Here is a 13389-nt window from a genome sequence, read left to right as displayed (position 1 = left end):
TCACTGGATAGAGCGTTGGCCAGAGGACTGAAGGGTCCCAGTTGCTATCCTCCTCCGGTGAGGATTAACAAAACACACACGTTAACAAATACTTGTCCCTATCATGCTATTCCCCCCACCCCCACCTCAACCCCACTCCCATCACATACTGATTGATGCCCATGCGCACTGAATGCTCATAGATAGGATACCCTGGGACACCAGCATACTTCTGCTCCACCAGTTATATGCTTACCAAGAGTCAGTTGTGTTTGTTCCATGTTGTTCTTATTATAATTTTGTACTTTGATTAAATATTATACATACCAGCTGAAAAAAATAGGGAATAATTTTTATTAAGGGTTGTATGTTAATTCATCCTAGGGTAAAAAAAAAAAAAAAAAAAACTGATGAAAAGAATGACCATTATATTCTAAGTCCTGATGAATACTGAATTTTTGTAATTCTAAACTCATCTACAAACGAACTAACCAAATCACTGAAAACAGTTACATCCAATGAGGACATAACACTCATTGTAGGCCAATATTGTACCCAGATGTTTGTCTATATTAACTTTATTAGGCCCACACAGCCTAGAAATGGGGAAACCAAGTTTTAAAGTCAAGTATCCTTTTAACTATTAGATACTGCCTCTCCCCTTGGAATGTGTCCATTGCACTAGCTGAACACATTCTTTAATGCAAGAACCTGTAGAAAAGCAGCCATTGCAAATGAGGAGGGCTCTAGGGTAGACCCGGGCCATATGAGGTCCCACCCAGACCACACCTGCCCTCTGTGAGCGACATTTCTCCATCACCTTATGATCATTATTTGCAATTGTCTTTGGACTGCCCGCTTCCATATATCTTTTAAGCGTTTTGCTTCCTTTTCATGACTTTTTTTTTCTCTTTTCTGTGGTGCACTTTTGACTCTGGCGCTGACTTCCCAGGCCCACGTGTATCCTGTTTATGCACCCAGGGGCGGGGCAAAGCGGGCGAGCATGCGCGGTAGCGGCCTCAGGCCTGCCCCCTGACCAAGGGGATCGCGCTTGTCCGGCCCGAGCATGCGCGGTAGCGGCCTCAGGCCCGCCCCCTGACCAACGGGATCGTGTTTGCCCTGCCCGAGCATGCGCGGTAGCGGCCTCAGGCCCGCCCCCAAGAGCGGGATCGCGCTTGGCCTGCCCGGCTTGCCGTCTCCGCAGCCATGGCGGCCGCGTCGCTCCCCGCGTGGCGGCGCCTGCAGCCGGGGGCCAGGACCCTGCGTGCCTTCTCCACCGCAGCGTCTCCCACCACTCTCCCCGGGAACCCACGCCCGCGTGAGTGTCTGCCGCGTCGCCTCCGGGCTGTGGGGGAGGTGAGGGCGGAATATCGGACCCCTGGAGGCCGCCGCGGTGGAACCTGCGCCGCCCCGGGGAGGCCGGGGTGTCCCTGGCCCTGCCGCCTGGCGGGAAAGCCCTGCCGGTGGGTCTGCCCGCCGCCCGGGTGTCGCCCCGTTCCTAGCCGCGGATTGCTGCGCTGGGGCCCCTGCGCGCCACCAGCCTGCCCCGCCCTCCCGGGGGCCCGCGCTTCGGTGCCGGTCCCGCGGTCGCCGGCACGGGTCTCTCTAGTGAGGGCGCTCGGCAGCGTTCCGGGGGTGCTGAGCCTCGGTTTTCTCGAGCGTTAAGGGAAGCATGTGGCTGCCCCGGGACAGACCGCAGCTCCGAATCCAGGCCTCGCCAGGCGGCCAGATGGGGTGGATGGCCTTCATTCACAGCCTTGGACGTGACCTTCGCTCAGAGAGAGCGGGCGTGCCTGGCGCCGCGCCCGCCCTGGAGGAACCCGTGAAAAGGAATCGAGGACGTTGTGAACGCTGACCGCTCAGTGTGAGGTGCCCCACAAGAAGCGAGAATGGGGCTCTGTAGGCGCATCGGGGCGGAGCCCGCGGGAGGGGAGGACAGCTCTGTCCAGTTACGCCAGGTGCTACCCGTGCTGCCTCCTGGAGGATCTGACCTTCACGCCGCTCACAGCCCCGCCGGGGCCACCGTCTCTCGCTTCTGCAGCAGTTGCTTTACCATTTCCGCCGTTGCTCCCTGCATTGCATTCTCACAACGGCCAGAGTGAGGTGTTCAAATAGCAAATCTTATCTTGCCACTCCCTTATTCAAAATCTACAAGCAGTCCTCATTGCTTTAAGATAAATGATAATTCCTCAATGTATTATATTGGCCCTTAATAATCTTAACATGTCTTTTTAAAAAATATATGTTACTGATTTTTTACAGAGAGGAAGGGAGAGGGATAGAGAGAAACATCGGTGAGAGAGAAACATCGATCAGCTGCCTCCTGCACACCCCCTACTGGGCATGTCCTCAACCAAGGTACATGCCCTTGACCGGAATGGAACCTGGGACCCTTCAGTCCACAGGCTGACGCTCTATCCACTGAGCCAGACCGGTTAGGGCTTAACACGTCTTTTTAATTTTTCATTCATTCTGTAAATACTTGATTCCTACTGTGTGCTAGGCGATACTCTAGATACCAGAATAGAGCAAAAGTCCTTTACATCTTGGAAGTTTACATACATCGAGGGAAGTCAGACTATAAATAGATAAACAATGTCAGCACCATGTAAGGTAGTGATTAGTGCTTTGAAGAAAAATAAAGCAAGCCCTAACCGGTTTGGTTCAGTGGATAGAGCGCCGGCCTGTGGACTGAAGGGTCCCAGGTTGGATTCCGGTCAAGATGGCATGTACCTTGGTTGAGGACGCATCCCCAGTAGGGGGTGTGCAGGAGGCAGCTGATCGATGTTTCTCTCTATTCCTCTCCCTTCCTCTCTGTAAAAATCAATAAAATACATTTAAAAAAATAAGAAAATAAAGCGGGATGTTGGGAATGATGAATTGGAGGAGTAGTGATTATAGGGTCGGATAAGATAGATAGTCTGTCTGGAAAGACGTCCCCTCCTTGGGGAAGTGACATTTGAGCAGAGCCCAGAACCAGGCTGAGGTGGGGAAAGAGCATTGTTGGCTGGGAATGGCTAGTGCAGAGGCCCAGGGTGAGAATAAGCTTATGGGTGTGGCCAGGGAACAGAGAGAAGGCCAGCGCGGCTGGAGCTAAGTGAGCGAGGAGGAGGGTTCTAGTGTAAGAAAGGAGTGACGGCCTGATCTTGGAACGGCTTTTGGGCATTTGGCTTGGCTTGTATTTAAGTTGGGGTCACACTGGAAGATGGTAAGCAGGGCAGTGATGCTGTGTGGAGAGCCAGCTTCAGGAGGGAAAGAGTGGAACTCAGCAGACCAGTTTGGAAGCTGCTGTAGTACAAATGAGATGATGGTGCTTTGGGTTGAGGTAATTGTGGAGTAGGCTGTTATGGTTGAATTTGGGACACATTTTGATGGTAGGGCTAATGGGACTTAATGGTGGATTTGAAATGGGGCTTGAGGAACAGTCTCCAGGAAGCATGTTAGATTTTTGTCCTGAATAATGGGATGAATGGCAATACCATGTACAGGGATTGGGAAGACTGAAGAAGAAAATCTAGAGCTCTGCCGATGACGTGTTGTATCTGAGATGTCCATCAAATATCTCCAGTCTCTTTTCTCAGTGCACTCTCTGTTCTTCTCTGATGTTTCCACCATATTAAATTCGTTTACTTTGATTTTTCCATCTTCTCTTTCTCTAGAACACTTTTTCTCACTTGCCGGTTCCCAGGGCTGCCTCCTGTTCATCCTTGACGTTTAGCTTAAAGTCACCTTCTTCAGGGAACTTCTTCTTCCCCAACTATTTGACTAGGTTTGGTCCCCTGCTGTATGTTTCCATTAATATTTATCATTGTTTATTTTTAATTTTTATTTTTTTAAATATATTTTATTGATTTTTTTACAGAGAGGAAGGGAGAGAGACAGAGTTAGAAACATCGATGGGAGAGAAACATCGATCAGCCGCCTCCTGCACCTCTCCCACTGGGGATGTGCCCGCAGCCCAGGTACATGCCCCCGACCGGAATCGAACCTGGGACCCCTCAGTCCGCAGGCCGACGCTCTATCCACTGAGCCAAACCGGTTTCGGCAATCATTGTTTATTTATTGAAATTACTTATGAAATAGTTGTCTTATTTTGACAGACTCTCCATTTTGTGGGAGTAAGAACTTTGTTTTTCTTGTTCTTTGCTGCATTCTTAATTTCTAGTACCCAATATCACTCTAAAACTTTTGAAGGGATGAGGGATATATACCACTGAGGGATGAATAAGAGTTTTACATGAATTGAGGTGGGGAGGCCGAAGGGGACAGAAGTCAAGCAGATGGGAGGGAAGCATATTCCAGGCAGAGAACATAAAGTTCAGAAAGACTGAAGGGAAGTTCAGTGTAGTTGTGGGGCCTTGTGAAGGGGAATGAGGCTAGAGGTGTGAAGAGAGTGATGTGAGGTTCAGAGTCTGAAGCGTCTTGTGAGCTGTGCTACTCACAACTCTTGGTCCTTCGTTTTCTTGGCCGTAAGTGACTTCTAGATAAGGATAGTGATAGCACTCACAGTTCTCGTGAAGAATAACATTAAATAAGGGAATGAAAAGCGTTTAGCACAGCATCTAGCATGTGCAAGTCCTCAATAAATAAAGCTATTGTTATTTTAGAATAGCAAAAACAGTTATTTAGAGAGGCATACAATAATATTTTAAAAGGTATATATTGCATATAAGTAATCTGCCCTCTTCTACAGTTATGTGATTTATTAGGAATGGCTGTGATTTTTGTTATTGTAGCATTGGCAGTTCTAATATGTAATAGAAAAGGAAAAATTTAACAATTTTCTTTTTGTTGTTGTTGTTGTTGGTAGAAAGACCAGAATAATTCCAAATATGAGCAGGTATACTTAAAACTAGAACCTTTCAAACCATTTATCTTTTAAGGCACAAAGTACTTATTTCTATCTAGATATTTTAACTTGGGGAAGTGAGTTTATTTGACTATGAACCTTAGAATTAATTGAAAGTTTTTCTTTATATGATGATTTCATTTTATATTTTAATAACTGGAATTTTCTTAACTATTTCTGACATTTCATTTTCATTAAGATGATTTTAGTCTCAGCTTACAGAAAATGGGTTATTGTTTCTTTGTTTGTTACTGAATACTTTAAATTGTATTCAGATCATAGGATCACGATCAGTTGAATAAATCCATGTTATAAAATTCTCTAACTATTGTGTTGTCTTTTAGGTACAACAGAAAGAACATCCAGGTTGGAAAGGCCACCAAGAAGAAAGGTGAACAATTAACATACTCTAATATGTGTTATCTTAATGGTTTCTGAAGTTCTAAAGTGAGGAAGGTATTCACAATGAGGCAGGAGGGTACATCCCAAGAAAGGTACATAAGAGCGTGTTCACTTGGTGACTATCACAGTCTTGACTCTAGTCTTGGTCTGGTCTTTGTCAGTATCCTGAGAATGGATCATCTTTGAGAGATGGACTCACCCACGTATTCCCAGGAAATAGGTACCTAAACCAGAATATAGAATTACTTTGGATGATGCTTGTAACAGTCTTGTAGCCTGGGATATATGCATGAATATTACTAGTTTGTTCTGTGGGCATCTCTGTGGAGGAATCCAAATTATAAAGTCAGTTGGCATGGAGTCAAAACAAAGGTATATTAGTTGGACATTAAATGGCATCAAATTGTAATTGTCTAGAGTAGTCATTTTCATAGGCATATTACCTGCTTCAGGACATGCTACACTAGTATTGCTTAGGTAGGTGTTGCCAAATTTTGCCTCTTTAAACCATATGCTGGTCATCCCCTTCTATTGAGTATATTATATACTAGAGGCTCAGTGCACAAAATTTGTACACAGGTAGGGTCCCTAGCGGCTGCCAGACAGGGCCTGCCTTTGTTCCGTGCCATCCCCTGGTGATCAGCGCACGTCATAGCGAACAATTGAACTCCCGGTCAGTCAAACTCCCGAGGGGACACTTTGCATATTAGGTCATATATATATATATGTATATATATATATATATATACATATATATATATATATAGAGAGAGAGAGAGAGAGAGAGAGAGAAAGAGAGAGATTGATTGATTGTGATTAACTAAGCTACCATGTAGTTATTCCCTGGGCCTAGAAGGTATATAATTTCTTATGTATTTATTCAGTTAGTTTAACCTTAATTTACTTATTTCCAAGTTCTCAATGTCACCTCATTCTGACTTCCATCAAAGGAGTTTTAAAAATTATTTCAAAATATATTGTTATTTGCCGGGAGCCGGTCTATCCTTGCTGTTTCAAAGGACCTGGCATATATGGCATACTGTTCTTAATATGTTTGCTCACCTTCTTGGCACTATGTGTTTTAAACAAGGTCTCTGAGAAAGGTTGTTTCCCCAGGTAGGGATTTTCCCCTGAAGTTAAGGAGGGAATAAAACCCCTCAACTAAGTGCCAGGTGGGTAATTAATCACTTTAACTATGAACAATCATGCTTAAGCTACATAATCTTTACTCCCTGGAATGGAGATAAGAAACGCCCTAACCTTTGTAATAGAGATTGATAGGATTGAATCAACTGGTATAAATACAGATGTAACAAGACAGCAAGACTCAGAACTTAGGAGACAGAAAGAGAGACAGAAATTGGCACAGAACCTACACAGAATGTTCTCTAGAGACAGAAGAACTTCGCTGGAGAGAACATGGCAAAAGATCCTGGACAGAAACTGGCCTCAGAACCTAGAGACAGAACCTAGCGAGAGAACATGGCAAAAGATCCTGGACTGAACCTGACTACAGAAATTGGCAAGAGAACCTGACTAGAACCTGGTGACTGAACCTGGCTGGAGAACCTGGACAGAACCTGGCTAGAGAACCTAGCGAGGGAACATGGCTATAGAACCTGGCTGGAGAACCTGGAGAACCTGGAGAACCTGGCTGGAGAACCTAGCAAGAGACCATGGACACAGAACCTGGCTGGAGATCCTAAACAGAACTTCACTGGAGATCCAGACCAGAACCTGGCTGGAGATCCTGGCTAGGCTGCTGATCAACTGAACGCTGCCTCTGTGCCATTCCTTCTTCGCCGACTCCGTCCACACCTTTGGGGACCCCTGGACCCGCTGGGGTGGGACCCCAGCAGTTATTCACCTCCTTCATAAATAAAATGTAAAAACTTTGCTAAAAGTCTGTGTAAATAAATAAGATAGATATGCTTTTAGTGATGGAAGTTGTATTAAAGGGGCCATCCCTCGTGCCCCAGAGGGTTTGAGGAAACAGTACAGAAATATTTAGCTAGATTTGTTATTTTTTCATTTGAGCAGCAGCAACTTTGTGGGAGGTCAGATTTTACCTAGGTTGCAATTCTGCTAGTGTTTTTCTTAATTGCATGTTTTCTTTTGCTTTAAAATTAAAATGCATATTTATATTTAAAATATTAAACTGTTTTTTATTTCTTAGGCACTACCTCCTAGGACAGAGAAAATGGCTGTTGACCAGGATTGGCCTAGTGTCTACCCTGTTGCAGCACCATTTAAACCCTCTGCAGTACCTCTTCCTGTTCGAATGGGTTACCCAGTAAAAATGGGGGTGCCCATGGCAAAGGAGGGAAATTTAGAACTTTTAAAGGTAAGATAAGTTACTGATTCATTAGCTAAGACTTCTGTTCAAATAACTAGTGATCCTCCTCCCACTGCCCTTATACCTCTTATATTTCAAAGTTAAGTATATAGCAGCTTCTTATGGGTATTTTTATTTTTTAAAAATATGTTTTTATTGATTTTAGAGAGAGAGGAAGGGAGAGGGAGAGAGATAGAAGCATTGATGAGAGAGGAACTTCAGCCTCCCACTGGGGATCAAGCCTACCACCTGGGCATGTGCCCTGACCAGGAATCAAACCAGTGATGCATGGGTCAACTCTCAACCACTGAGCCCCACCAACTGGGCTTGTGTTTGATTTAAAAATTTTTCTCAGGTAATAATAGATGCTATATTTTGATTTTCTGTGGTAAAAAAAAAACCCCTCAAAAGAATCCTAGGCATTTAAGGATGTAACTGCCCTAGCTGGTTTGGCTCAGTAGATAGAGTGTCAGCCCATAGACTGAAGGATCCTGGGTTCATTTCTGGTCAAGGGTGCGTACCTCAGTTGCAGGCTGCAGACTGGATCCTTGGCCCCAGGTTAGGGTGGGTACGGGAGGCAACCGATTGATGTGTCTCTCTCACACATTGATGTTTTACTCTTTCTGTCTCTCCCCCTCCCTTCCATTCCCTTTGGCCGGGACTGATTGGGTGCAAGCCTGCGGCAGGCACAGTGGGACCAGCATGAGTGGGAACGGCAGGCAATGTTGGACTGTGGGTTTCGGCCCAATCCCTGCAGGCCACCCAGAGGGACCCCACCCGTGCACCGGGCCTCTAGTGATTAAATAATAATCTGTGTCCTTTCAGTTCTGTAAGGGAAATATGTACACCTGTAGATTCATAACAGGAAGAGTACTATACAAATAATGCTAATTTTTTTGAATGTTGTCATTTTAAAATACTTGGTACTGAATTTATATTTCAAGGAAATTTTTTTGTTATTGTTGGTTAATCTTCACCTGAGGATGTTTTTTCCATTGATTTTTAGAGAGTGGAAGGGAGGGGGAGAGATAGAGAGAAACATCAATGTGAGACACCTCTGTTGGTTCTCTTGCATGTGCTCTGACCTGGGCCGGGGATTGAACCTGCAATGGAGGTATGTGCCCTTGACCAGAATTGAATCTGAGATCCTTCAGTCCACAGGCCAACACTCTAACCACTGAGCTAAACTGGCTAAGCAGGAATTTATTTCTTGATTCACAACACCTGTGACAATATTGTAAGAAACTGCCTCATTTTATTTATGATAAGGCTTGTTGAGCTTATAATTTAGTTGTATGAGCAAATTATCTTTTTTCATGTTTTTAAGACAATTGGCTGATTTATCGTTTAAATTTTCTACTTTAGATCCCCAATTTTTTGCATTTGACTCCTGTAGCAATTAAAAAGCATTGTGAAGCTCTTAAAGGTAAGTGGTTATTTTGTAACATAATTGACTTTGAACACAATATTAAGAATCAGATTTCTAATGGTAAAGGGATTGATTCATCAAGAGGATACAATGTTTGTAAATATTTATGCACCCAACATTGGAGCTCCTAAATATATAAAGCAATATTAACAGAATTGAAGGGAGAAATAGACAGCAATACAATAATAGTAGGAGACTTCACTACCCTTCTTTCAACAATAGATAGGTCATCCAGACAGAAGAAAATAAGGAAATGTTGGACTTAAACTACACATTAGATCAGGTGGACTTAACATTTATGGACTACACCATTCAACAGCAGCTGAATACACTTTCTCCTCAAATGCACATGAAAAATTCTCCAGAATAGATCATGTTAGGTCACAAAACAAGTCTTAATAACTTAAGAAGACTGAAATCATATCAAGCAACTTCTCTGACCATAGTGGTATGAAACTAGAAATCAATTACAAGAAGAAAACTGGAAAATTCACAACTACATGGAGATTAAACAACATGCCCTGAACAAGCAGTGGGTCAAAGAAGAAATCAAAAGAGAAATGAAAAAATATCTTGAGATAAATGAAAATGGAAACACAACATACCAAGCCTTTTGAGACTTAGCAAAAGCAGTTAAGTAAGAGGGAAGTTTATAGCAATAAATGCCTAGATTAAGAAACAAGAAAGGTCTCAAATAACCTAACTTTACACCTTAAGGAACTAGAAAGACTAAGCCCAAAGTTAGTAGAAGAAAGGAAATAACAAAGATCAGAGTGGAAATAAATGAAATAGAGACTAAAAAAAACAAAACAATAGAAAAGATAAATGAAACTAAAGCTGGTTTTTTGAAAAGATAAAATACGCAAGCCATAAGCTAGACCAGCAGTGGGCAAACTACGGCCTGCGGGCCGTATCTGGCCCATTCGGCTGTTCTATCTGGCCCGCGGAGCCGAAAGAGTGGAGGGTTTACTTGCTCTCCCCTCCGCTCCTTCACCAGCAGCAGTGTTAACACATTGTTTGTGGGTAGTTTTTATCGCGCGCTAACAGGTGGCGCCGGCCATTTTTGCTAATTTTTTGCGCAAATGGCAACGTTCAGTAAAATTACAATAACTTTAGTTTACGTATTTATACGTTACCCGCATTCCACCGCTAGTCTATAAAAAACGTATCAATACGTGTCCCGCGCTCTACTACACTGGTAGAACATATAAATACGTAAAACGTGTAAACATGTTTCCCACATACAGTGTGTTCACATGGCAACGTCGGGAAACACGGCCGCAACTCCTTCTTCTAAATCCAGTTTAAGAACCCATTGTGGCCCTCAAGTCAAAAAGTTTGCCCACCCCTGAGCTAGACTCACCAAAAACAAAAGAGAGAGGACTCAAATAAAACCTAATAATACACAAACATGCAAATTGATCGTACCTTCGCTACGCCCACCAGTCAATCGGATAAGTATGCAAATTAACCAAACAAAGATGGCGGTTAATTTGCATATGTAGGCGCCCAGCTGCAATCGGACCTGAGGGGTCCCCTGCCCAGGCCTAACACCTTGAGGAGTTAGTTAGGCCTGGGCAGGGGCGGAGCCAGCGATGGCGGGGAGCAGGGGCGGAGTCGGTGATCACGGGACACTGGGGGTCCCCTGCCCGGGCCTGATGCCTCAGCCACAGGCATTAGGCCTGGGCAGGGGTGGAGCTGGCGATGGCAGGGGGCAGGGGCAGAGATTAAACTTAGGAATAAGTTTAATCAAGAAAGTGAAAGATCTATGCACCAAGATGAAAGAAACTGAAGAAGACACAAATAAATGGGAAGATAGTCTGTGCTCCTGGATTGGAAGAATTAATATTGTTAAAATGCCCATAGTGCCTCTATAGCTTTAGTGTAATTCCTATAAAAATTCCAATGGCATTTTTCACAGAAATAGAAATAAACAATACTAAAATTTGTGTGGAACAATAAAAGAACCTGAATAACCAAAGCAACCTTAAGAAGAACAATGATTTCAAATTGTATTACAAAGTTGTCATAATTAAAACAGTATGTTTGTTACTGGTATAAAACAGATCATTGGAACAGAATGAAGAGCCCAGAAATAAACCCACTCATGTATGGTCAATTAAGTTTTATGACAAAGGGGCCAAGAATATACAATGGGAAAAGGATAGTCTCTTCAATAAATGATGTTAAGAAAACTGGGTAGCTATATACAGGAGTAAAACTGGACCCCTATCTTACACCTTACAAGAAAATCAACTCAAAATGAATTGAAGACTTGAATGTAACACCTGAAACTAAGCTCCTAGAAGAAAATGGGTTTGTGGGGGAGAAGGCAGGGTAAGCTCCTTGATACTGTTTTTGGCAATGTTTTTTTGGATTTGACACTGAAAGCAAAGGCCAAAAAAAGCAAAAATAAACAAATGAGACTACATCAAATTATAAAGCTCCTGCAAAGCAAAGACCATCAACAAAATGAAAACGCAGCCTACAAATTGGGAGGAAATATTTGCAAATCATACATCTGATAAGGGATTAATATACCCAAAATATATAGGGAGCTCATACAACTCAGCAAAAAACAAATAACTCAATTTAAAAAATGGACAGAGGAACTAAGTAGACGTTTTTCAAAAAGGAGGTACAAATGTTTGAAGTTACATGAAAAGGTGTTTAGCATCACTAATCATCAGGGAAATGCAAATCAAAATACTATGACTTAGCACCTCATACCTGTTGGAATGACTATGAGCAAAAAGACAAAAGAGAGTTTAGTGTTGGTGAGGGAATAATTTTGTCCTGGTGGTGGGAATGTAACTTGGTGCAGTGTCTATGCCAAACAGTATGGAAGTTTCTCAAGTAATTAAAAATAGAACTATCACACGATTCAGCTACCACACTTCTGGGATTTATTCGAAGGAAATGAAATCACTATCTCAAAGAGATGTCTGCACGCCCAGATGCAATGTAGCATTATTCACAAGAGCCAAGATAGAGAAACAACCTAAGTGTCCATCACTCGATGAATGGTTAAAGAATAAAATATATATATTGTAATATTATTCAACTGTGAGAAAGAAGGGCATTCTGTCCTTAGTGACAACATGGATGGGCCTTGAGGGCATTATGCTTTGTGAAATAAGTCAGACGGGAAAAGACAAATACTGTATAATATCACATGTGTAATTTCTAGAATGGTGGTTTCTATGGGCTGCAGGGCCTAGGGGTTAGAGGGAAAAGGCAGATACTGTTCAAAGGGTACAGTTTTCCAGTTATAAAATGAATAAGTTTTGGGAATCTAATATATCGCATGGTGATTATAGTTAATAATACTGTATTATATTCCTGAAATTTGCTAAGGGAGTAAATCTTAAATGTCCTTACCACAAAAAAGAAATGGTAATTATATGATGTACTACAGGTGTTTCCAAAGCTATGGTGGTAATCATATTATAATATATAAGTATATCAAATCAACATATATATATATATATATGTATGTATTCTCTGTGTATATATTATGTATACTCTATATAGTAGATGTATATACTAGTATATATAATGCATTACCTGAATATGATTATACTTCCAATTCTGGATTTATTGATTTTGAACAATAACTATTGATTCCTAGATATCAATCTAGATTTTACTTGTATCCTCCACATGCATGGAGCTAGGGACAAAGACCTTTTTTTTGCTCATGGTTTTATGTATGCTCTCAAAATAAGTACATATTCCAATTTAATTTTTGATCTCATTTGCATTGGACTATCTAGAATAAGCAAATTTGAATTGTTTTACACGACTATTAGTGATTGAATGTGTAGTTTAATTTAAGAGTTAGTACCTTTGTGCCCTAGCTGGTTTGGCTCAGTGGATAGAGCATCAGCCTAAGGATTGAAGGGCCCTGGTTCGATTCCAGTGAAGAGCACATGCCTGGGTTGTGGGCTGGATCCCCAGTAGGAGGTGTGCACGAGGCAGCCGATCAATGATTCTCTTTCATCATAGATGTTTCTCTTTCTCCCTCTTCCTTCCTCTCTGAAATCAATAAAAATATATATTTTTTAAAGAGGGTATTAGGAAGAAGAGATAAGGAGGTCTTGAAAAGTAGGAATAATTATCTTACTCTTGAAGTGAGGGAAGAAAGAAAATCTCTTCTATCTCCTCTCATTTATGGAGTGTTCTGTTTTGGGACATTAGAATGCTTTTCAATCCCTTTAGGTTATATGTTTCTGTATCCATTAGTGCCTGGTATTAGACTGACACTTACAAATTTGTGCTCACTGGAACAAATCATATATCACTTTTTGAATCCTTTGTAAATCCAGGTGACAAATGCATTACACTGATAAATTGCATTTTTTAAACACTATTTTTAAGTGTGCATTTATAATC

At 42.3% G+C, this 13389-nt stretch overlaps 1 protein-coding gene across 1 annotated transcript in view; it reads left to right on the top strand.

Moving 5' to 3' along the window:
- The first annotated feature begins 1098 nt into the window (after window positions 1-1098).
- Window positions 1099-13389, top strand: part of MRPS35 (mitochondrial ribosomal protein S35) — a 34777-nt gene continuing 22486 nt past the window's right edge. Inside the window, exons 1-4 of the mRNA XM_081082693.1 lie at window positions 1099-1297; window positions 5173-5219; window positions 7407-7574; window positions 8931-8991. Of these exons, the coding sequence (XP_080938819.1) occupies window positions 1186-1297; window positions 5173-5219; window positions 7407-7574; window positions 8931-8991 (388 nt within the window). The 5' untranslated portion in view covers window positions 1099-1185. The remainder of the gene's footprint in view (window positions 1298-5172; window positions 5220-7406; window positions 7575-8930; window positions 8992-13389) is intronic.

The sequence above is a fragment of the Myotis nattereri genome, assembly GCF_964212035.1.
Source record: "Myotis nattereri genome assembly, chromosome: 2".
Classification (NCBI taxonomy): domain Eukaryota; kingdom Metazoa; phylum Chordata; class Mammalia; order Chiroptera; family Vespertilionidae; genus Myotis; species Myotis nattereri.
The sequence above is the reverse complement of the archived record's forward strand: the minus strand, read 5'-3'. Positions and strand labels throughout refer to the sequence as shown.